At 34.1% G+C, this 24840-nt stretch overlaps 1 protein-coding gene across 2 annotated transcripts; it reads left to right on the top strand.

The window, feature by feature from the left end:
* Positions 1 to 15226: 15226 nt before the first annotated feature.
* Positions 15227 to 24550, top strand: LOC120085697. 2 transcript variants are annotated; one of them, XM_039041841.1, is made up of 11 exons: positions 15227 to 15539; positions 16569 to 16661; positions 17168 to 17292; positions 17885 to 18359; positions 18440 to 18662; positions 21441 to 22795; positions 23163 to 23242; positions 23375 to 23464; positions 23565 to 23638; positions 23813 to 23945; positions 24210 to 24550. In XM_039041841.1, the coding sequence occupies exons 1-11, from the start codon at positions 15455 to 15457 to the stop codon at positions 24291 to 24293; spliced, it is 2817 nt and encodes a 938-aa protein (XP_038897769.1). In that variant the 5' UTR covers positions 15227 to 15454; the 3' UTR covers positions 24294 to 24550. The 2 variants fall into 2 exon arrangements, with proteins under 2 accessions (XP_038897769.1, XP_038897770.1); XM_039041842.1 differs by having other exon boundaries at positions 15484 to 15539; positions 16569 to 16938.
* The last annotated feature ends 290 nt before the right edge of the window (positions 24551 to 24840 follow it).

Genomic DNA, 24840 nt, shown 5'->3' with positions numbered 1-24840 from the left:
ATTGTCAATATCTCTCATTGAAGTATTGTTATTTTTATTGGAAATTTCATTTAAATTAAATTTATTGTGTAATTTATGATCATATGATCTTTCTCTAAGAATATGACATTTGTCGATACAAATATCTTATTCTCTTTTGGATCATAAAAGAGACCACCCCTAGTTTCCTTGGGATGATCTACAAATAGACATACCCTCACCTGCATTCGATGGAATTTTCATATAATAACAGTCATCAGACTAATATTAGCATGACGCCATTTGGAGGCTCTGTATGGAAGAATTCCAGGCCTTCAGTTTACTAGGATAAATTTAGAGAACGAAAGTTGCTAGGACCTAAGTTAGTACAAACCACAAATGAGGCAATATAGAAGATCAGAGCACGCATGCAAACAACTCAGAGTAGACAAAAAAGTTATGTTGATGTAGACGTAAAGATCCTGAATTTGAGGTTAGTAATAAAGTGTTTATGAAAGTAACACCTACGAAAGGTATCTTGAGGCTCAATAGGAAGAGAAAACTAAGTCCACGATTTATTGAGCCTTTTGAGGTCTTGGAGTGAATTGATCTTGTAGTTTATCGGTTGGCATTGTCACCGTCTCTCTCTACAATTCACAATGTTTTTCATGTCTCGATGTTGAGGAAGTATGTGACGGATCCATCCCATGTGGTGGACTTCAAACCATTACAGTTGAATAAGAACCTAAGTTATAAGAAGAAGCCTATTCAAATTAGCGTCAGAGAGGTGAAGACTTTAAGCAACATGGAGGTAACACTAGTGAAAGTTTTATGGTAGAATCATCAGTTTGAGGAGGCAACATAGGAACGAAAGGTTAAGGTGAGAGCCCAATACTCAGAGCTTATCCAAGAATGAACTTTCAAGGACAGAATTTTCGTAAGGAGGGAAGAATGTAACATCCTGAATTGTTCAAGTAATTTGCATTAAATTATCTTGAAATATTTTGGCGTTATTTTGATAAATTGGGGCTAAAATTTTAATTTAGGAGGAAAAATAATTAATTTACAAGATATATGTAAAAAAATTGAAATTTTAATTCAATTTAAGGAAAAATTGGATTAATTTACATAGGGAAAGTGTGTTTTTAAATTAATTAAATATTTGGAATGATGTAATTTATCTCAACTATTGGATTGTATGTTTCCTTTAATTTTGATTTGGAGCCAAAATTAAGTTAATTGGAGAAGTTAATTAGTTTTAGATTAATTTGATAAGAGATTTGAAATTTTTAGATTATTTTGGATAAAGATTTGAAAATTAAAAAAAATTAGGATTTTGGAAATTAAAAAAAAATTGAAATTTAAGAAGGAAAGAAAAATTGTGGTTCTAAATTTTATCCTCTTTAATTTTGGAGTTTGGATCCAAATTAGAGAAGATAATTAATTTAAATTGAGTTGATAAGAGAAATTTGGATTTAATTTAAATTAATTAGATTATGGAATTTCTAATTTAGTTAGATTGTGAAATTTATAATTCAATAAGAATATGGATTCCCAAATTAATTATATTATGGGTTTTCTAATTAATTAAAATATGAATTTTCTAATTAAAAAAAATGTCTTATTAAAAAAGGAAATCAAATCTATCTACTACTTGGATAAAGTGTCATATTAAAAAAGAAAATTTAATCTATCTATTACTTCAAGTTATGGAATCCCAAACAATTTAGGATTAGGATTATTTTTTCTTCTATAAATACAACCATCCATGTCACACCCCCTCCCAGAGTATCTTATTGATCAAGGAGAGAATGTGATGGCAGTAGTTGTCAACCCTTTTATAGCACTTACTACCCAACTAGACTCCTTTAACCTGCTAAAACGACCCTGGATACAAGATAACACTGCATACAACTCTTAACATTACTTTATATAACAACCTGAGTTACCAGGATTCAGTGCACATTGCATACATAACATAATTACATATACAAAACCTAGTTGGTCCCATAAATCCTTACAAGTCCCTAAAAATGAACATAACATCATTACAGACAAAGCCAAGGTAACCACCTTGTTTTCCTTTAATCTCTAATTCGTACTTTGAGTGGCAGAGCAGTAGCGTAGTTATCTTCTGGGGATTTGATCGTTACCTAGATAAAAGAAAATATTTGAAAGAATGAGTTACTAGCCCAGTGAGTGATCATTTAAAACATATATACTAAAAACTACCAAGCAAACTCATACTTAAAACTTTTAACAACAAAACTACTAGAACTTATGTAGCCAGTGCATAACACATTTAAATACTGAAACTTTATTAACATTACTACTTAAACTTTAGTTGAGAGAGAAACCTTTTGCTCAATCCCCTCAATGTCAATCCTTAGTTGGTGTGGAGTGCTCTCAACACAACCAACGTCAATTCTACCTACGTGCACGTGGTAATATCTAAATATCGTCATACCTTAGGTACTAGGAGGCCCAGACATCTTCTCAAAGTACTTCAGTATCGGGTTCAACATTAAAGCATCATAAACTTATGCTTAGAATAAAAACATACTTTGTAAACTAGAATCATAGGCTTAAACCCATAAAACATAAGGCATCAATCAATGCACTCTTCATAACATACCGGTGAAAAACACTAAAGTCATGCTTTCATAAACTCTTCTTTAAATTAAGCATGCGTATAGAAAACTAGTTTGCTTGGAAATCTATTTTGCAATGCCAATAATCAAAGCATTTATCAATAGCCTTAATAAAACATGCGTCCATGAAAACATTTGTAAAACACTTAAATTTTGTCACTCACAGTCTTGGGCGTCCTTCCTAGGGTTGATAAGCCTTCCCTATTGGCATTAACTCTGTATAAATGATAAACATTTTTTGTCAATGTTATTAGTCCCATTGTGAGACTAACTTACTTAAACAAGCATAACATTTAACTTAGAGCATTAACTCCCATCTCAATGCATACCCTTCTTATGTGTTCAACATTTAGATAAATACCTTAAGTTATGTTGCTGAACTTGTTGGGTTGTGTGTCCTAAAACTCGCAGTTTGTAAAGTTAAACATATTCTATTGTCAATAAAGATGTTATTCTACATTTCTTCCATAAAGTTGTTACTGAATCTATAAGTTGCACTTATACGGTCTAAATCCAATAAACTAAGATCCATGGCTATTATATGAATACTTGAACTTATGTAGAGACATAAAAGTGGATCAGGTTCGAGTAAATAGACAAAATGATCTATAGTATACGAATAAGGTTGGGTGTCATATTCTGGTAATACTATTGGATGCAACTCACTCTATAGTTGTTACAAGTTATTGTAAAGATGCTATACGCGAAGTGATTCTGATTCGTTCATGTATTGACATGAGGAATTGGGACATCCTATGCAATGAGTTTGTATAAAATCGGACCAAGCTACTTGCTAAATGTTGTTTACTGTTTAAGACAGACTATTTCGTTTAGATGACCTAGATAACTCGATCTTAATACTGAGCTAACTATGAACTCCTATTCATTCGAGATTATCCTTAGATTTGCATAGGTGAGGGTTGACTCAATAGCGCCGGCTCAATAAGCCTCCCATTTCAGGGGAAATACTAGGTAGATAGTTGGGGACATAGGGTGCAATAAGGAATTCATGACTACCCAGTTTAGGGATAGAAGAAAGGTTGTTCTCTTAAGTACTAAATTCAGGTCTTGAACAAGGGCCCTCACCCTCTCATTGGCCCGAGAGGAATCTGGTTTAGTGATTGGATCACAAAAAAGTTGTTCATTAGAGGATCAGTGGAACTTAAGGAGCAAGACGTAACATCAGGGTAAAACAACATATTGACCCAGCCGTTATTATGAACAACCTGTGAAGGATCGACTTACTGATTATGGTTAAATTCGGTGGACACAAATATATCTACAGTGAGGAGAGTGCAACTATCGAGCTATGGTGGTATGACCAGTTAATGAATACTGATTACTTTTGTCTAAAGAGTTTTAGCCAATTAATCTTAAATCGTTGGAGCTCATGATTTGTAGGTCTATAAAGTCTCTCTACTCGCTGGTAAAACATGAACACTTTGACTTAATAAATTGAGTGAATTTGGAATTATCTCAATTTGAATTGTTCAAATTGAATTTCAATTTGAAAATGTTCAAATCGAAATTAGGGTTTGAATTTGAATAAGTTTTGATTCAAATTAGGGTTTAATAATTGTATTTGATATAATTAAACGTTTAATTTGATGCAACTAAACGAAATTGGAGAGTTTATAATATTTAAATATTGATTTAAATATTAATTATATGAATAAAATTCATGTCTAAAATTAAGTGTGTGATTAATTTAATATTTGATATTAAATTATTTATTTAATTAAATATGTTTAATTACTTGAATTATTTTTCAATTTCAATTCAATTTGAGTAATTGAATTTTGGTATTTTAAATTTAATTAATTATGAATTAATTAAATAAAATTTTAGTTAATTTTAGAATTAAATAAAATTTTAGTTAATTTTAGAATTAATTAAAATTTTAATTTAAAATAGTAAAATTGGAAATTGGAATTTTTTAAGTGGAAATTTCCCACTTCTTAGGGAAGTAGGAGGTGTTTCTCTATTAATCCTACACATTTCCCATTTGTTTCATTCAATTTAAGGTGGCTAGATGCTGAATCAAAGGCATTGCATGGGTTGGTTGAATAAAAACCTCTTCAATTGTTGAGAGATGAAGTAGTTCTGGTTGCTGAAAAGTGAGTTTTTCAGCTTTCTTCATCTTCCTCACAAAACTAGTCCTATCCCCTTCACAAATTCACTATAATTGGAGTTCACCACTTAAATTCAAGGTTTATTGAAATGGAGCTGGAATCACGTGAAGAGCAGCTTGAAGTGGGGAAAATTCATCAAAGGTATGCTGTTAAGAAACCCTCTTCTTAAATTTTTGTTTAAGCATGCTTTTAGAACTCAAATTAAATGTAATTAGAGTATTTATTGATTCTGTCTTCCATTGCATGCTAGTACATCCTATCAGAACTATGCGGCCACAAGCACCTCCTTGCACTATGACACACTTGCAACTCCTATGCGTTGCATGCCTCATCTATGCGTCAACATCTGTTGTGTCCCGTGCAACTGTGCGTCCACTACCTCGCCCACCACCGCACGCCCCACATCTTCACAGCACAACCTTCACGCATAGCCTAACGCATCACCTTGCGCTCAACTTGTCTTCATGCGCATGCTCGCCAACGCCTTGCCCGGCCAGACGAGCTGTTTACTTTCTCAACTGAAGCAGCTGCCTGCTTGTTTAAAGCCAAAATTCTATATTTAACTTTAAACTTGAATAATTTATTTTCCAAGTATTATTTTGGAAAACTTCCTTCTACAAACTTGTTTAAAAATGTCTTAGCTTTATTACTTACGAATTTGAGCTTCAGATTCCTCTGAACCAGCTCAAAAACCTACAATCTTCCCTTCTTGATCAAGATCACCCGAGAGCTTGAAACACTTAGGAAAAACTTCAAATTTCAACTCGAGATCGTGAGAGATTTCATTCGGCAGCCCTAGATTATCATCTACACTCCTTGAGCTTTGATTCAACTCAAGAACTTCCCTCTTAGCACGAGTATGATGGGCAAACTGGGGGTCTCTTTTCGCTTTTCCCTTTTTATACTTAAGATGCATGCCTCCCCACTCAGATCAGGGTGACAACTAGCCCACTAAGTGGGATTAACACTTCTAATCATGACAGCTGACCCACTACAATCGGTGTTTAAGCCGAAGTTCTTTACTTCTTCACCAACGCAAGGCCTTCTTCGCCATCGCATAGCTTATAAACACGCATGCATACCCCTACTCGACTAGCGCATGCTCATACGTCTGCTTCAACCCACGACTCACGCCTCACTCACCACCTTGCAAAATCGCTAGCATCTCCTAACCTCAATGCTTAATTCAGTGCATACTCACTAGCGCATAAACCAACGTTCACCGCATGGCATCCTTCTCGACCCTTGCTAATGGCACACGTTTAGACCTTACCTAGCGTCTCTCCTAACCAACTTAGACGCATATGGCTACTGCACTAACCTCGATCATCAATGCATCAAGGCTCAACGTAAGGTTCAACAATTAGGCACATTCCTTCTTTCTACTAGGCGCACAAGCAAGTTCTTACCCGAGAGCCCTATGCTCTCACACTTAGCATATTTCCTTCTTCCCTACAAGCATAATATTAACACAAGTTAACCTTACTTCACACATTAATTGATTAAATATACTTGAGTAGGGAAAATAGGGCTCAGGGTTTACAATCCACTTCATTCCAAACCATTCACTTCATTATTAAGGGAGATCAATTAAAGAGAAAAATCCTTGTTACTTTCATATTTTTTTAGCCGTTCGTCAGTCACTACCGCTCGTCGGATTTTTTTTTTTTTGGTGAGTTGTTGGGTGATTTTTCTTTGGATTTCCTGATTGATTCTTTAGAACACGCTGAATTTTGAACCAAACTTGATTTACCCATAAGATTTGGAGAATCTAATCAAGTTTTTGAAAGTTGTTAGTGCTCAACAAGTTTTGAAGCTTTGTGGTGCATAATTGGTGAGTATTAAGACTATGGAACGTTTTGGATTAGTTATAAATGTTGGAAATTAGATTTTAAATCCTAAATTATTATTTATGTGTATATTTGAATCTTTGAGTGAAGTTTGAAATAAATTTGGAGTAAACAAAGCATTTGAGACATTAATTCAAGTTTCTATTAAAGGTTGATTTCTTGGATTAATTTTGGAATTTCAATTAGAGGTAAGCAATCTTACTACCGGAACCGCTTTTGTGTCGGGTGATAAGATTAAGGATATTTTTTATGGTTCTAAGATTGTATGAATCATGATGCTTGATTAGAGAGGAAATATGAACATATGACTGCCCTGTTTGATGTATGTGATAAAAATGAGCATGGTTTTATTTTATAAGATATTTTACAATAATGTATGAGCATGACCTAGATCTCATTTGACATGTATGAGGATGAATGAGCTTTGTGTTATGATTTATGTATGGGACTCTATTTTATGATGCATGATATTTATGTTAGTGATAGCTACCCCCTACCCGTAGACATGTACCTACCAGAAGTTTGTGTTTCCTTTAGGATTCACCAGAGGTTTTTGTTTCCTACGGGATTCACCAGAAGTTAGTGTCTCCTTCGGGATTCACAGAGGTTTCTGTTTCCTTCGGGATTCACCAGAGGTTAGTGATCTCCTTCGGGTTTTCATTAGAGGTTAGTGTCGCCTTTGGGATTCACCAAAGGTTAGTGATCTCTTTCAGGATTTCATCAAAGGTTTGTGGGTACATCTCATCTACAGTAGGTCGGGTTAAACTATTCGCAAAATGGCCATCTAGGATTAGTAGATGTTTTACATGTCTCACTAGAAAGTTGCATTTATTGGACATAAATGCATAGCCTGGCCCCGATAGTGGGGTTACTTACTGAGTATTTTATACTCATTCTTTATTATGTTATGTTTTTTAGGTAGGATAAGGACACACCAGTCGAATGACAGAAGGAATTCGCGATCGTGCTATTGCGACCAGACAGATGTTTCCGATCATATTTTGATGTTTTAAATTCTAGTCTTGATGTTTAAACTTAGAGTTCTATTGTTTAAAATTTTTATTTATAAAGCATCATGAAATTTATTTTTATTCCAGGGTGACTGCGACCAAAGATTTTCAGTTATTTAGATTTTACAGAAGTAATTTATTTAATAAAATTCTTTTGATTTTACTTAAAATTTATGAGAGAGTCATTTTGACATTTATGCATGCATGTAGTAACGGCCTAGTATAAGTCCTAAAAAATCGAGTCGTTACATATATATCAAATATAAAATATGCATGATCGAGCAATTTTATTAAATAATACAACTCTTATATTAAACTAATGAAATATCAAAACATGTTTAATATTATGTAAGAATTATATACTAATATGATGCATGAACGTGCTTAATCCTATTATGGGATTTTTAAATTATATGTCATACAATATGCAACATATAAATAATATAATTAAAATATACATCTCATGCACATTGATAAACTATATTATAAAGCAATAATAGACCAAGATTGGTACCCTAAAAAAAAATTATATTAATATAACAAAATTATATTAATTTAGTCATTTTTTAAATAAAAAATAAACCCGTACGATGAGCTGCATAAGCACGTGCACAAACAGAACAAAGCCGGAGTTTTGTGACATTGTAGAGGCGTTGCAACGCTGGTCTTCATGTCGTAGCATAGTGCTACACTTCACACAACATTGCAATGTTCTAGCTTAAGCGTCGCAACATTGTTGCCGAGCTTTACAATGTTAGGCTTTCTGTGTCGCAACATAAAGCACAGTGTTGCAACGTTGTGCCTTATGCTCCAACATAGAATGTAAGTCTCTTCTTCGATCTTTTCTCCGTTTTGCTCCAAACCTTTTCTCCACCTTCAGCAACTCTTGCCAAAAGCAAAGACTCAGACTTACAGACTCAATAACAGAATATAAATACATCGGGCCCTTACATTGATCTTATCAATGGAATTTAATTATATAATTAAGTGCTAATTCTTGAAAACTTCTATAACGCAAACCTTTCTCAGACATCAAAATGCATAAAAGAATATGTAAAAATTCATAACAACACTTAAAGGTAAAACTTGGCTCTGATACCAATTGAAGGAATCAAATTCCTTGTGTAGAAGCTTGTGATCGATGTTTGCCTTAATTTGTGTGATATGAACTTTTCACAAAACAATATAAAAGCTACAGAATTACGCACACTCATAAGAATTTCAAAAGAAATAGAATGTTACCTTTGAAGATCGATCTCTAATATCTTCACTACGGTGAAGTTTTCGTTCAAGCACTACACCAACAACTTCTACGAGCATGACACCACCATAAGTCTTCTCTGTTATCCTCTTTGGACAAGGAGGTTTGTGGGAACTTTGTGGAAGGAAAGTAAAAATGCAGAGAACTCTTTTCTCTAAGAACATGTATGATGGAGAGATTATGAGAGAGAGAGAGTGGGAGCAAATTTTTATCGTAATGTTCTGAAAAATCATCATCCTTCAACTGCGGACTATTCTACAATTTGAGAGAGAGGGTAAGTGCGCTCTGTCCACTCTCCCATTCTCCCAATCCCCTACAATGTAGGGGAGTTTAACTAAATTAAATTAAATTAGATAAATTGATTTAATTAAATAAAATTATTTAATTAATTTAAAATCTAATATTTAGTTTAATTAATTTTAACCATATTCAAGTGTGCATCTCTCACATAACGTATAGTTTTAATGTGAATCTTATTCACATTAATTATAATCTATAATTTTAATATAAGTCTAGTTTATATTAATTTAACATTTGAACCTTATTCAAATATTAATACTCTCTTATTATATAGTTTAATTATGAATCTAATTTAATATTAACTTTATATTATAATGTATATTAATTGTATCATATATAGTTAACATTACATTATTTTGTATCATGTACAATTAATTCCTTTTTAATTAATTTAAACTCTTTAAATTCTTCCCACTTTAAAATCCTTATTTAATCTGTTTGTAATGAACCTACCGTTATAAGCTCTAACAATACAAGATTAATTAATTAAATTTTGTAGTTAAATTAATCAACATTCATTAACTATGTGACACTCCACTAAAGACCCATAGTTGTACTCCTATGAACTACAGTATATTTATATCTCCATTGAATTAACCATATTTTTTAAAAGAGTATGTGAATACCCACAGCGGAAAGATTGTGTCCCAGTTTTTATTTTACAGAATTAGAATTAACAGATGATGGAAACTAATATACATTTACTTTAATTAAGGATGCTTTAACCGAAATTTGGAAAGAAATGAGGATTAAGAATGACTTGTCATTGAAGAACAATTTCTTCACGTTTCCTCTCCAATGTACTGTCGAACGGTCTCCTTCTCCCTTGAATACTAGAATTCACTTGCTCCAAAATCAGGACACTACCACGAGGACTTCCTTGTTATTCTCTAGAATGAGAATCGGCTAAGAGTTTGTAGGCTTTAGGAGATTAATTTGGTATGGGAGATTTTTTATTCGATAGCAAATTTTTTTACAGAGAAATCACACACTGAGATCCCAAGAACTGAATGGGGAAGATCAAAATCAAGATCTCTCTCTAACTGTATATTTCAACTTGGTTATGAGATAGTGGGTTGAGGGAGTTACAATAACTCCTCCCCAATTTTAAATTTCAAAAATAAAAAAAAATCAAATTTTGAATTTTATATATATAAATATTAAACCATATGTTATATCAAATATAATACATAACTTATTGTTTATATTATATCACATATAATATAATCTATCGTTTATTAATCTCTCATGTAACCTATAGAATTAATGTGAATCATATTCATATTAATTGTAACCTATAGTTTTTATATGAATAATATTCATATAATTAATATCATATTCAAATATTTATTTTTCTCAAATAAAAATTTATATTATAATATATCATATTCATTATATTAATTATGTCTCATATAATAAATTTTATATTATAATGTTTCACATACATTATATTAATTGTATCTTATATAATTAATTTCCTTCAATTAATTTGAATTGCAAAATTAATTTGATTCTCATTAATCCCCATTTAGCTAACGAGGGGACCTTATAAACCTATAGATTGAAAGCTCTAAAGGTACTTATTTAATTAATTAAACTCTTTAATTAAATTAATCAACTTCCATTAACGACGAGTCACACCACTAAATACCGACAGTGACATTCTTTGCATTACATATATATTTTTGTGTCCATTAAATATAACCAATTAACGATGCGTTGATCCTTCACAAATTGTTCGTAAGTACAGCTGGGATAAAATTACCATTTTGCCCCTATAATTACATTTAACTCCTTAAATACCATTGATCCCTCTTATGAACAATCAATTATAGTCCGACTATAACCGAACCCCTCTCAAGCCAGGATGTTATCCAAATTGATGCAAAACGACTTAGAAAAACTTAGTTCTAAATATGTTGTTCTTAAGAAGAAATACAATGCATTGACTAGCGAAAATAAGTCTATACTTGATAAAATAGCTTGCTTTAAAGAGAATGGGCATGTTATCCAAATTGATGGAATAAATGTCTCTTGTGATAAGCATGTTTGTGATTGTGATGAGAAAATGCATTGCTTGATAAAGTTAGATTTCTTGAGCATGATGATTGTGAAAAGGACAATTTGAGTAAATCACTAAAAGAAAAAGAATTAAATGTTTTGTAAGAACTTGATAAAGCTAAAGATTCTATTAAAAAGTTGACAATAGGTGCTCAAAGGTTGGACAAAATAATTGAAGTAGGCAAGCCTTTCCATAAGAGAGGTTTAGGCTATATTGACGAATGTTCTACCCCTTCAAATTCTAAAACTATATTTGTCAAAAAATCTCCTATCATGCCTGAGCCTAATATGCCTAACGTTGTGTCTAATAATATTAAATTTAGTTTTGTACCTATATGCCATAATTGTGGTGTTGAAGATCATATTAGACCTAAGTGCTTTAAATTGAAGTATGCTCACACTACTTCTTCAAGAAGAAAATTTTCTCATAGAGCAAAATTTTACAATGTTCCAAGAAAGAATTTCTCCAAGAAGAATAAAGTACATAAATTTTTTGTTAGAGACAAGTCCTTATATAATGTTGTTTATTTATCTTGTGGCAAATATGGGCATTAGGCTTATTCTTGTTATTTGTCTAGATCCAATGCTTTTAATGCCAGTGCAAAAATGAAATGGATCCCTAGGTTTGTAAATGATAATACTCTTGAACCCAAACAAGTATGGGTACCAAAGAATCAAACTTAAACTTTTTGTTTGAAGGTTTGTTTGAAAGCCTCCAAGAAAAATAAGTAGTACTTGGATAGTGGTTGCTCAATGCACATAATCAGAGACAAATCCAAGTTTATCTCTTTCTTGGAAAAGGATGGAGACATAGTAACATTTGATGGCAACAAGAAAGGTAAAATAATTGGTAAAGGTAGTATAGGTAATGAATCTTCTATTTTGATTGAAAATACATTTTTAGTTGATGGTTTAAAGCATGATTTGCTTAGTATTAGTCAATTGTGTGATAAAGGATTTAGAGTTGTGTTCGATAAAAAGAATTGCATAATAAAAAATGCTAGTGATAGAAAAGTCTTGTTTGTTGGAAATAAGGATAAAAATGTGTACACTCTTGCTTTAAATGATTGTCCTATTATTGATAAATGTCTTTCCATGTTGCATGATGATTCTTGGTTATAATATAGAAGACTAGGACATGCTAGCATGCACTTAATTTCAAATATTCCCAAGAATTCTTTGGTTAGAGGTCTTCCCAAATTTAAATTTGAAAAGGATAAAGTTTGTGATGCTTGTCAAATGGGTAAGCAAACTAAGTCTTCTTTCAAATCTAAAAATGTGATCTCTACTTCTAGGCCCCTATAACTATTACACATGGATTTATTTGGCCCTTCTAGAATTGCTAGCTTTGGAGGGAATTATTATATTTTTGTGATAGTTGATGATTTTTCTAGATTCACTAGGGTTTTGATGATAAAACACCGAATGATGCTTTGAAAATTTTTATTAAGTTTTGCTCAAAGAGTTCAAAATGAAAAATAATTTTTTATTTCTAAAATTAGGAGTGATGGAGAAGAATTTGTTAATGATGCTTTTAAAGTTTTTTTTGTGAGGAAAATGGTTTTTCTCATAATTTTTCCTCTCTAAGGACTCATTAACAAAACAGTGTGCTTGAAAGGAAAAATCATACTTTGTAAGAATTTACTAAGTGAATGGAGTATGGTTTGCCTAAATATTTTTGGGTGTGGAAACCATTAATATTGCTTGTTATATTTTAAATAGAGTTTTAATTATACCATTTTTAGATAAAACTCCTTATGAGCTTTGGTTGGAAATTTTAAAATATTGAGTATTTCAAATTTTTTTGTTGCAAATGTTTTATTTTGAATAACAAAGAAAAGCTTGAAAAATTGATTCTAAGATGGATGTCAATATTTTCCTAGGATATTCCTCTACTAATAAAGCTTATAGAGTTTTTAATAGAAGAACATTAGTTATTGAGGAATCTATGCATGTTGTGTTTGATGAATCTTGTAATAATGTTTCTAATGAGTCTATTTATAGTGATGATTAGAAACAGTTTTTTTGGAGATTTACTTGTTAGTGAAAAATGCAAGAAATTTGTTTCAAGTATGCAAGAAGTAAGCATCAATGAAAAGAAGGAAGATGATTATTCGTCCATGGCCAAAGAGTGGAAATATGCTCACATTTTGATCACAAGGATTTGATTCTTGGTGACCCCGAACAAGAATTTTTTAAGTGTATGCATAGTGAATTTGAGATGAGTATGATGAGAGAACTTAGGGCCTGTTTGGTAGAGAATTCAAATACAAGGTTGACATCAATAGGAGAAGTTTATCAACCCTAAGAGGATTAACCAAGGCTATGAATGACTATAAACGTTTTATAAATCTTTGAATGTTTTAATTAAAGTTTATTCTCATGCTAGCTTATTCTAAAATAAGTTTTCCAAGCAAACCAAGTTTAGAAAGAATGTCAATGCATACTAGTTTTAAAAAAAGAATTTCTAACATATGTTTAAAGTAGTGATGTACTAAGTGAAATGAGACATGCGTTAGTTGTTATGTGTTATGATACATGACTTCAATAAGCTTGTTAATAGAATTATTTACTTAAAAGTTATGAAGAGCTCGATGCATGCTAGGTTATAAGATATAAAGTATGAATTCAGTTAATGAGTTTTTAATGTTTATGAGCATGTGTTAGGAACAAAGTTCTCATGAATGCTATATCTATGATACCATGTATTCAGTAAGCCTTTCTATAAAAGTATTTTCTTATAATGTATGATCAGCTCAATACTAAAGTACTAGAAGGTATCTGAGCTTAGTTTTAGTTATGATCCTTGATGTTAAGATCCAGGTTAGCTATACGTGCATGTATGTCGAGTATAAAGGTTTAGGATAGAGGGCTGGGTAAAAGAGTTTCTCCCTAAAAAAAGATCAACATGGAGGGTTGAGCAAAATGGTCTCTCCCTCACATGAAGATCAGTGATAAGGTGATGGCAAAAGGGTTCACATCTTAGCCTAGGTTATAATGAGAGTTGGACAAAAGGGTTCCCTCTCTCAACCTAATATTAGTTCAACTATGTTTTCAGGTATCATATGTTTTAAAATGTTTTATGTAAAGGCTAGGTTTATGGTTGAGAATCGAACAAAATGGTCCTTTCTCAACTGAGGATCAAACTAGCTATGTTTCAGAAATATTATGTTTTTAAAGTTATGCACGAATGTTGGCTTGGCCAATTTTCAGTTTCAGTTTCCAATTACCAGTTCCCAGTTCAAGCATGAGATTTATGTTTTAACCAACCAAGGGAGGGAGAACATGGCACACAACCTCCGTAATAAAGTCCATGAAAGGTGTCTGTCAGAATGTTTTGATTCTCCATAAAATCCAATGAGACGAAAATTACGATTGTTATTCAAAATTTTGACATCAACGTGAGATTTGAAGAATGTTAAAATATGAAAAGAAGCCTCATTATTCCAAGAAATAGCCAAACCTCCACTCAAACCAAGACTATCCACCATAAAGCCATTGGAAAAACTAATATAATTTTGTAACTCTTTCATTTTGTATTGATGAGCTTTTATTTCCATAAGAAAAATAATTTGGGGATGCTGATGAAGCATGGGCTCTTTTAGAGCTCTAAATGCTTGAGAGTTCTCCACTCTTCGAATATTCCAATTTAGGATTTTTATTGATCTTGACCGGTCGGTTCCACAGGCTCCACTAATAGCATAGAAAAGGGGTACATTGAAAAAGTTAATAATAACCACCATCATATTTCAAGAGTGATATTTGCAATTTGCCAAATTTAAAAACTTCTAAATACGATTAAAAGTTAATAACTAATTAGAAACAAATTTTAAAATATATCTGAGACAAAATAAATATATATTAGGCAAATATCGATTATATGTAATCATACAATTGTACAAAATTCAAACCGAAACCACAAAAGGACACAAAATCACAGTAAATAAAAAGCGGAAAATCTCAAAATCGATCGACAAAAATTATGATTAAAAAATCTATAGAAACTCAACCATTAGATTACGGATATTCGACTTACAACCCAAGACCCAAATTGGCGCAAGTGAACTGGGCCTTCGTCGAACCATAAATCAACGCCGTCTCAATCTTCGGTCGCAAAATCGCCGACTGCGTCAAGGGCAAGAATTTCACAGATTCAATCCACCGGATCCCTAAATTCATCCTTCAATCCACCGAATCCTTTCACCTTCTTCTTCTTCTTCTTCTTCTTGCTATGGGAAAGAGAAGAGAGCGTCGCCTCGCAGCTCTCAGTAACGCCGGTCGCCGTGTCAAGCTCGATCTTTTCGCCGAGCCCTCCGGTAGTTTTTTCCCCCTCGGAGGGTTTATCCTTTGATTTATATGTAATTTATAACGGTTTTGTATAAGTGCGAATGTCGATATGTGTTTCATTTGTTTCTTGCATGATTTGGTTGTGTTTTGTGGATTGTTTCTTTCTGTATGTGGGTTTGTGTTGGTTTCTATTGAGCGTTTTTGCCATTTTTCATCTGTTTATTGTGTAATGGAACCGGAGAATTTGAGCTCCCGGTGACCCTTTTTTTCTTTTCTCATCGAGTTGGTTTTCTATCTGTTTGGAATTAATGCTTCTTCGGTTGCTTAGGGCAGGGGGGCTTGTTTGAATATTATGTCAAAACATATTTTGGTATCTCATTTTATAAAGGTTTTTATGATTTGAACCTACGACAATAAAAACCAGGATGGGGGATTGAGCTTCCGACCTGGAAGGGAAGAGATGGAGTGCATGTCAATTTGGTGGTCTGTTGTGAGTTTTGTGTGGTGGTTCTTTTTGTGTGTTTCGTGTGTTTGTGTTGTCTTATACATTTTTCTGGTTCTAATTTTGTTTAGTCCGTAGTATGGGACTTCATTGACTTTATGTTGTGATTAATGCAATGGAGGTCTGGTCTATGATATGTAACTTTGTTAACTTGATGTTGTATTCAATGCATTACATCCTAATTGTCGATCCCGGTTGCTTCTCTGACTTTCACTTTTTGGCTATATCTAGTCTTCAATGATAAATGTTTTACATCTGAATATCGGTTTGTTATGGTCAGCATTTGAGATGAAAAGTTGTCTGGATGATTACTAAAAAGGAAAGAGTATACATATATATTATGCATCAAAGATATTTAAAGTAGTTTCTATTAGCGTTTTATAAAAAATTCTTTCAAGTGTTAGTGATAATTCTCTTTATATTAGTTGTTCTGTAATACATGATATTGGGTAGTATTGACATACTCATCGCAGCTTCTAGTGATTTCAGAGTCATGATTCTGGAGATTATATAAGATGACTTTATTTAAATGGTGGATGTGTTATTCTTTGTTTAGGAGATTTAGATGGCTCTGATGTACATGAAGAAGTTGGAGGGGATATAGATTCAAGACAGACAACCAAGTTACCTAAATCAGCATCCTCTTCAGGTGGGTTCTATCAGTGTTCTTCAAAAGGACTATGTAAAGGGGATATGAGTGCTTCACATTATAATGGTGGATATTTCAAACTTTATGTACAAGACTTTGTGTTATTTGCCCCAAGAATTTGTTTTCAGTCTATAGGGTGACTGTGGTCTTTGGGACACCAATTATCAGATCTGGTCGGGGCCCCTGACACAATGAACATGAATGACTCTCAATCATTATGCCCTTTTTGGTATCATCAAGGCATTTTGGAGATTTCGACAGGAAAAATTTTTCATCGGTTCGTATGTCTCTTTCATTTTTGCTTATCACTGACATTTGTCCTTGGATGTGTAACAGGTGGATGTGATGAAACATCTTCAATGTTCATGTTGAATTCACTGCTTTAATTTTGAAATTTTTATGTTTCTAACACCTTGATATTCATGAATTTTCCAGGGAATTCTTTGACGTGCTGCTAAGAGAGATGGTTTTGGATATATTTGATGTGAAAGTGTTTTTATTTTCAGGTCACCAAGCACAAAATCCCTTGCTGTTACTTGAGCAATATAGTGACGATGAAGTTGATGAGGACTTGAATAAAAATTCAGATCATGATGGACAAGATGATTTGTTACCTGAGTGCAATGATGAGGTATTTTTCTTTCTTTTATTGCTTGAATTGCAGATCAGGATTAGCACTTTAATAAACTTGATTTGATATTCTACATTCATTAGTTTTGGGCTAATTTCTTGTGTGAGTGTATTTATTAGTGTTTCAATTCCCCTTCCCACCCCCAGGCCCTGGGAATGTATCAGTTCTGCCTTAAATTTCAATAAAATGTGTGGGGTTGAAACCTGATTCATGTGTTAAATGATTATGACTGAAACATTTCTGCAAATATTGAGATATTTATTGCTTAGATGGTTATGGTGCTGTTTGGTATGGTAATTGAAAGAGGTTTAGAAATTATGAAAACACAAGTTAAGCTGAAAATATTTCCGCTGGAAAAATATTGAAAATGAGAATTCAGGTTTGATCCCAAGTTGAAGCAGGATTCTGAATACATTCATAAGGCATTTACATATGTTTTTACCAGATGAGCCTCACCACCATTTTTTGCTTAACTTGAGATATTTATTGCTTAGATGGTTATGGTTTTGGATATATCTGACTTTTGTGCATGTTAATAAAGTTCACTTCTATTCTCAATAGTACTCTGTTTCACTGATATCCTTGATTTTAGGTTGCTGTGGTTCCTACTGAGGGATGTGAGAATATGGATACGAATGTCAGTGAAGACCTCATTGCTGAAAAGGCTGTTCATGAGGAAGCAGAGCAGGGTTCTGTTGAATTTTCTGAAAACGTGGAGAGCAAAGATGAAGCAAAAACTGACACTAATAGCTTGGCATATTTAAGCAAGGAAAGTGATCTGGTTCAAACATCTGTACCAGCCATATCTAATGTACAAGTTTCAGGGGATGTTTCAGGATGGAGGATTGTTATGCATGAGGAGAGCCATAATTATTATTACTGGAATGTTGAAACTGGGGAAACTTCATGGGAAGTACCTGATGTTGTTTTGGCTCAGGCTCAGCCTACTCAATCAACCACTGATATTAAAACTTCTCCTACTCAATTTCCAGAGAACGCAGTATTTAGACAGGAATCTAGCTTAACTAATGGTGGAAAGTTAGATGCTTTTTCAGCAGAAAGCACAGGTGAGTATCTGTTAATCACAATGCTTCAAAATTGTCAAATTGTGATAGATATAGGCCTAAAGTGAATAATCAAATTGAAGGTTACAAGAATGCTGTTCCAGTAACTGCAAGTCAGGGTTCTGAGGTTGACCAAAGCTATGCTGCCTTCAGTACCTGTTCAAATGATGTAAATATAACAAAAGCTGCTTCTGAGATCTATGTTGATTACACGGTGACTAATGAACTGAAATCAGGGTTAGATCTTCCGTCGCAGCTTCTGACCTGGAGTGCGAGCTTGTTAGAGAGATTGAAATCATTACAAAAGTAAGATTCTACTTTTTCACCTCCATTGAATATCAGCTATTTGCAACCTTCATTCAGCATGTATTTCTTGCTTGAATGATGTTGAGCTTCTTCACTTAGGCAATCACCTTGATCACATTTCTTTTTGGCTTGTAAGCCTTGGGGAAACAATCATTGGGGTTTCTTTTGTACATTTGATTGGAATTTATGTTTCTTCGTAAATTATGTTTGGCAAAAATGGAGGGGAATTAAAATTTATTGATTAAATAGAAGCACATATTCATGCTAATCCACTATCAAGTAATATTATGATGCATTCTGTCCTCTATCGACTATATATCTCTCTTTTAACATTTAAATAATTACTTAATTCTGCTTGGAGACTTCATTTGTGTTTCTAATTTCTAAAGCTTCGAATTATTGCAAATTATATCCACTTTTTATTTTATTTTATTTGAACTTTTAATATTAAAAAAAAGAAACGAACTTCTCATGGAAATAATGAAAATAAATGAATCCTGATGATTTAAAAGTCTCTCAAACATCTATCAGACACTTAACAAAAAAAAAAAAAAAAAAAAGAAAAACCCTACTCGTTTTCCATCAGTAACTGGGCATCATATGGCGCCAGTGCCTATGCTTGCCATTTTACCTTATGGGTTATCTTATCAGTTCTTGATCAAATCCAATGAGGAATGAGTCTGTCTGCCTCATTGATAGAACCTGGATATATTGAAATGTAAATGATAATGGAAATACAAGATAAACCAAGTGTTAGAGGTACTTGGACCCTCCCAATCTTGAGATAACACAATATTACTTATCTTCTCCATTCACTACCCCTCTATATATAACCAACTTCCCCAACAAACTACTTCTTCTACATTCCCTAGTAATCCCTAATACCCAATCCTATTACTCATCTTCTTGGCCTGCTTTTTCTTGATTATGTACGTTTTGTGGGATGCATTTTGATACAAGGAGATTGCTGAGATGAGGAACCAAATGCAGTAGGAAACCCTCGAAAACTTAAATCTTTAAACTTGGGCAGTGATGTAATTGGTCTTGATAATCTCATTCTCTTGCGTCCGCTTCTTGCTTCTTGTAATATTATTTTATGTGAGGTATGATCTACATGACATCGAGTAACTTTGTACAAGATTTTATCTGAGAAATATATATATATATATATATATTTTGATAAGGAACAGAGGATTATATTCTAAAGAGAACAAAAGGGAACAACCTAAGGGCGAGGGGTCGAGAGGATCCCCCCTCCCCCCCACCCATAAAAGGTGCTAATCAATAATAGCCTTCCAGTTATTAAAAATTAGCGAATAATAGCCTTCCAGTTATTAAAAATTAGCGAAAGACTATAATTACAAAAGAGTTTGGTGTGATTTGTGTACACTACCAAGAAGCTGTATGTTGAACAACATTCCAAAAATAATCAAAAGAAGTATACTTGTCTTATAAAATTCTACTATTCCTTTCCTTCCATGCACCACAAAAGGGCTCTCAAAGCACATCTCCAAAGGACCTTCCCACGATCACCAGAAGCTCTACTTTCCAATCCTTGAAGCATCCAATCGTTGACTCGGTTTAGGAGGCTACACTCCAGACCGAAAATGCCAAGAAGAAGAGTACACTCTTTGTCGGCAAAGTCGTAATGCAGAAAATTATGATCAATGGACTCCTCGTTTTTCAAGCATAAACAGCAAACAGATGGGCCAAGAGAAGAGCTTCTAAGCTTCCTTTGAAGCATTTCATGGGTGTTAAGGCTTCTGTAACAAAGGGACCAGAGAAAGAATTTCACCTTTTTTGGGATTTTGGGCTTCCAAACGAGATTCACCAGAGGAAAAGTGAGAGGAGTTCTTAGTGATGTTCGAAAAGGTAGTTTTCGTGGTAAACTTCCCCGAAGCATCAAGAATCCACTTAAGGCGATCGCGATCATTCTGGGGCACCCAAGCATTTAAGACTTCCAAAAATAGCAATCATGTCTCCCATCTCTCTATCCAAAACATTTCTTCTGAGGCCCAGATTCCACGTTTGACTGGAGGCACACCAACAATCTGCTACCATTGCCTCCTTTTTCAATAAAATAGAGAAGATCACAGGGAATTTCTATGCAAGCGGTTGGGTATCACACCAAGAGTCCATCCAAAATCTTATAGCTTTCCCGTCTCCAACTATAGAGTCAGTAAACGTAAAAAACTGATCTTTAAGTGTTAAGATGCCAGCCCATAGACGAGATTTTCTGCCATATCATGAGAGCTGTGTTTTTTTTTGTCGGAGGGATCTGATACCAAGGCCACCATAGATAATGGGAAGGGAGGTCGAATATCCAATTATCTATGGTCAGATAATAGGAAGGGAGGTCGATACCAAGGCCACCATAGATAATGAGAAAATCCAATATCAACAGTTGAACTTTTTTAATGTTACCCGTCTAAACCATTTGTTTCTCTCCCCAAAAATTTAATACAATATTTCTGAACAAAATATTTTCAATTTAGTTGTGGTGGGAATTTTTATTTGTATCATCTTCATTTCTCTATTTTATAAGCAATCTTGACTTCTATTTATATTAGAAGTAAAAATGTTTGGATGGAACATGGAACATTGCCATGCCAATAAAATTCTGGCTACTCAAATTTTTACACTGAACTGAATTGGACGTTGTTGATAAAAATATTACTGGCATTTCAAGGGAATATGCTATTTTTATGTTAGCATTAGTGAAATGATCTTCTGATTTTTCGTTACATTCTTGTACTAATGGCTTAATATTAACTTCAGGTCAGGAGGTCATGATTGGACATCTAAGTACATATTGGAAACTGAGGTTAGACTTTCAGATTTGATGTCACTAATGCCCTATAAGACATTGTTGCTTCCGTTTTGGGAACACTCGGGAAGGAAGCTTAAACAGATTGAAGATGAAGTTAACAAAGAAATTTATCAAACTGCTGCTGTATCATCCCAATCGGATGAAGCCAAGGCTACTGATAGTCCAAAGATTGTAAGAGAGGATAAAATTCAGGGAAGGTCAAATGTTGAGTCTGAAGTAGAGAGAGTGACAAATAGTGGTGTTTCTGCTTTGGAGCACTACCATTTGCCTACTGATTCTGCTTCTTTGAAACTCCAAGGGGATCAAAGCCAAGTAACTATCATTGCAAATGGAGAAAATATTTCATCATCTAAAGCCAGTGAACAGCTAGGAAACTCTACTGCTGTGATTGAGCATGTAAATGTAACTGACGAAATGGCTTCCAAGAGTGGTGTACATTCTGTGGAAGATGTTGACATGGAGGTGGATATGGAAGTAGAAGATGCCAGTTCTGCAGGTAACTTGACGGTGGCTGGTTCGTCAGACATGTATGTTGCTACTTTCTTGGAGCAACCACTTCAGCCAGATCTCCAAGCCCAGCCAAATCTTTCCTCTGGATATGCATACATGGTTTCAGAGGATGGCTCTGTAGCACCACCGCCACCACCCCCGGATGAGGAATGGATTCCCCCACCACCACCTGATAATGAAGATGTTCCTCCACCCCCACCTGATGAGCCAGCTGAGCCATTATATCCTATGCCTCCATCTTATACCCAACTTGGGCAGCCTCTTTGTTACTCCGAACCATATCAAGTGTCCTACCCCGATTCTAGTATTAAGTATTATGCGCATCCTGCCCCTGAAGTCGTCCCTGGTGCAGACTTTTATGGACAACCAGAAGCATGTAACGTTGTTTTGGCTCAAGCACAATTTTACTATGAGGCAGTTCCAAATTCACAGACCGATTCTGCTTCTATAGTTGTAAATGGTGTTGTGCCTGAAGGTTATGGTATTCTTCAAAGTGCAACAACCACTCTTCCTGTCTTTAGTACAACAGAGTCTTCACAGTTGCATGTTGATTCCTCGTCTATCAGATCTGATCCTTCTTCCTCTATTCAATATGGATCTTCTGATGCAGCAAATATGAATACTACTTCTGCTGCTGATGAAATTGACAAGAGACATGGAGAGACCACGGCAGCTTCCTTCCGAGCATCTACTTCAGTCTCCCCAACTAATGATGTTCCGCCAACAAGTAAAGCCGTTACTGATTCTTCGTCTGTTGCTAATACATCCACAGTTTCCAAGGTTCAACCAAAAGGTATAATACTTAAGTAGAATCTTCTTAATCATGATATTTTTTCAAGGAGCTGCATATGAGCAAAATGTTTATCTAGCTTCCTCAAAATGGGTTGGGACTGGGGGAGGAAGGAAAACATATCATGTGTTCTATGGCCTAGGATTTGGCAGCTTTTGTTGGGTGCAGTTTGTTAATTTTATTAGGTGTCTATCTTATGTTGCGAGCAAATCAACATTATTCTGTGAGCTCAAACCTTTAGTCTAGTTTGTGCAGTGTAGTTTAACTCTTCTACTGAGATGTTCATGCTATAATCTTAGCTTTTCACTTAAAAGGTAGCCTCTTAATATGGTATCTGCTCTAATGTTCTTTCATTTCTTTTTCTTTGCAGCTCTGCGCAGCAAAAAGCGGACAGTTACAGTTGCTCCCTCCTTGAGATCAAATAAGAAAGTTTCGAGTTTGTTGGACAAGGTACACGTCTCTTTTGGCTTTCATAGATATATTACCTGATGCTCTCTATTTGGTCTTTCTGTATGGTATCCCATAAAATTATATTTTTATTGCCTGATGGGTCTTTTCTATTTATACATTTTGATTAATCAGTGGAAGGCAGCGAAAGAAGAATTGGAAGATGAGGAAGAACCAGAAAATGCTTATGAGATTCTAGAGAGGAAACGAGAAAGGGAAATAAAGGTACTATACAACTGAACGCATTTGATAATTATATTTTGAAATAAAGGACTACAGTCCACTGCATCTGAGCTCTGGGTTCTTACCAATGCTTATGATGCAGGAATGGCACGCACAGCAGATTGCCAGTGGGGATGCTAAAGAAAACGCCAACTTTCAGCCTCTTGGGGGTGATTGGTATGAAGCCCGAATTTACATTTTCTTTTCCTTTATCCAAACTTCATTTGTCTATTAAACCATCATATTCTCACCATCCCTTTTGTACTCATTGTGCAAGTGCAACCTGAACTGCTTGGAGTTCAAGGACTTTTGGACTTCACTGTTCTAAGTTCTGCTTACTATATTTTGTAGGCGCGAGCGTGTGAAGCGAAGGAGAGCTCAATCATCGAGTGAAGTCGCTCAATCTCCTGCTGAAGCATCCACAGATGGAAACCAGCAGCCTGACCTGGCAGAAATCTCAAAAGATCTCCCCTCGGGATGGCAGGTAAATTCCATTATACGAATGATGATGAACTGAAATTACAAGTTAGAAGGGAACGTGGCCATTGAGTCCCTCGTGATGAAACTAACTGAACACCATATGTTTTTAGAGGCGTCTTATACAATAGCTTTTGGCTTCCTTTTTGGTTTCTCAATTCATGATCATCTGAATCATTTACCAACTTTGTTGTCTATAATCTTGAACCTGCTCTAGTAGAAACAGATGCTAATCTTCTTGGTTTTCTTTTTGGAACATCACATTTTACAGGTGTATTGGGACGAGTCGTCGAAACAGGTGTATTATGGTAATGTTAACACCTCAGAAACGTCGTGGACAAAGCCGAGCAAGTGAACCGACACTTATATTTTAGTTAAGTAGTTTTTTTGGGGGCGAACTTAGGATAAAATATAATGTAAAATAGTTGTTGCCATTGTATAGTTTTCACAGTAGTGATATTGAGGAGAGGAACATGACAAGTCTACAATTTTGATGATTGATGATTGTTCAATCAAATGTCATTTACACCTCTCTAGATAGTTTGTGCTGTAAACTGTTGGCTCAATTGACATTCTTTTTTATGCCAAATTTCAGTTGACTCCATTAGCCAACTTTCTGTTCCTCTAATGAAGTATTATTATTATTGTTATTGTTTTCATTCAAATAGTAAATCTTAGATTAAAATACTACATTGGTCGTTTATGTTCTTAAGATTTTGAAAAGGTTTACTTTTAACTGAAATTTGTTCTGAAAAAAATATACATTAATTGTATTTTCTTTTACAAATGTTTTAAGATTAAAAGCCGTCATGTAGGGGTGCAACAACTAGCTGAGTTAGGGTTCAATATGAGATAGTATAATATGGGTTGGTATATCATCTCGGTGTTTGGGGATACATTAT

The sequence above is a fragment of the Benincasa hispida genome, chromosome 9 (assembly GCF_009727055.1).
Source record: "Benincasa hispida cultivar B227 chromosome 9, ASM972705v1, whole genome shotgun sequence".
In the NCBI taxonomy this organism is placed as follows: Eukaryota; Viridiplantae; Streptophyta; class Magnoliopsida; order Cucurbitales; family Cucurbitaceae; genus Benincasa; species Benincasa hispida.
The sequence above is the reverse complement of the archived record's forward strand: the minus strand, read 5'-3'. Positions and strand labels throughout refer to the sequence as shown.

Bases quoted from the DNA above. Each gene is read 5' to 3' on its own strand.
- LOC120085697 (XM_039041841.1), top strand. From the start codon at position 15,455: ATGGGAAAGAGAAGAGAGCGTCGCCTCGCAGCTCTCAGTAACGCCGGT. The intron at 17,293-17,884 runs GTATTTTTCTTT...CCTTGATTTTAG, and splicing joins TACCTGAGTGCAATGATGAG to GTTGCTGTGGTTCCTACTGA. The intron at 22,796-23,162 runs GTATAATACTTA...TTTTCTTTGCAG, and splicing joins TTCCAAGGTTCAACCAAAAG to CTCTGCGCAGCAAAAAGCGG.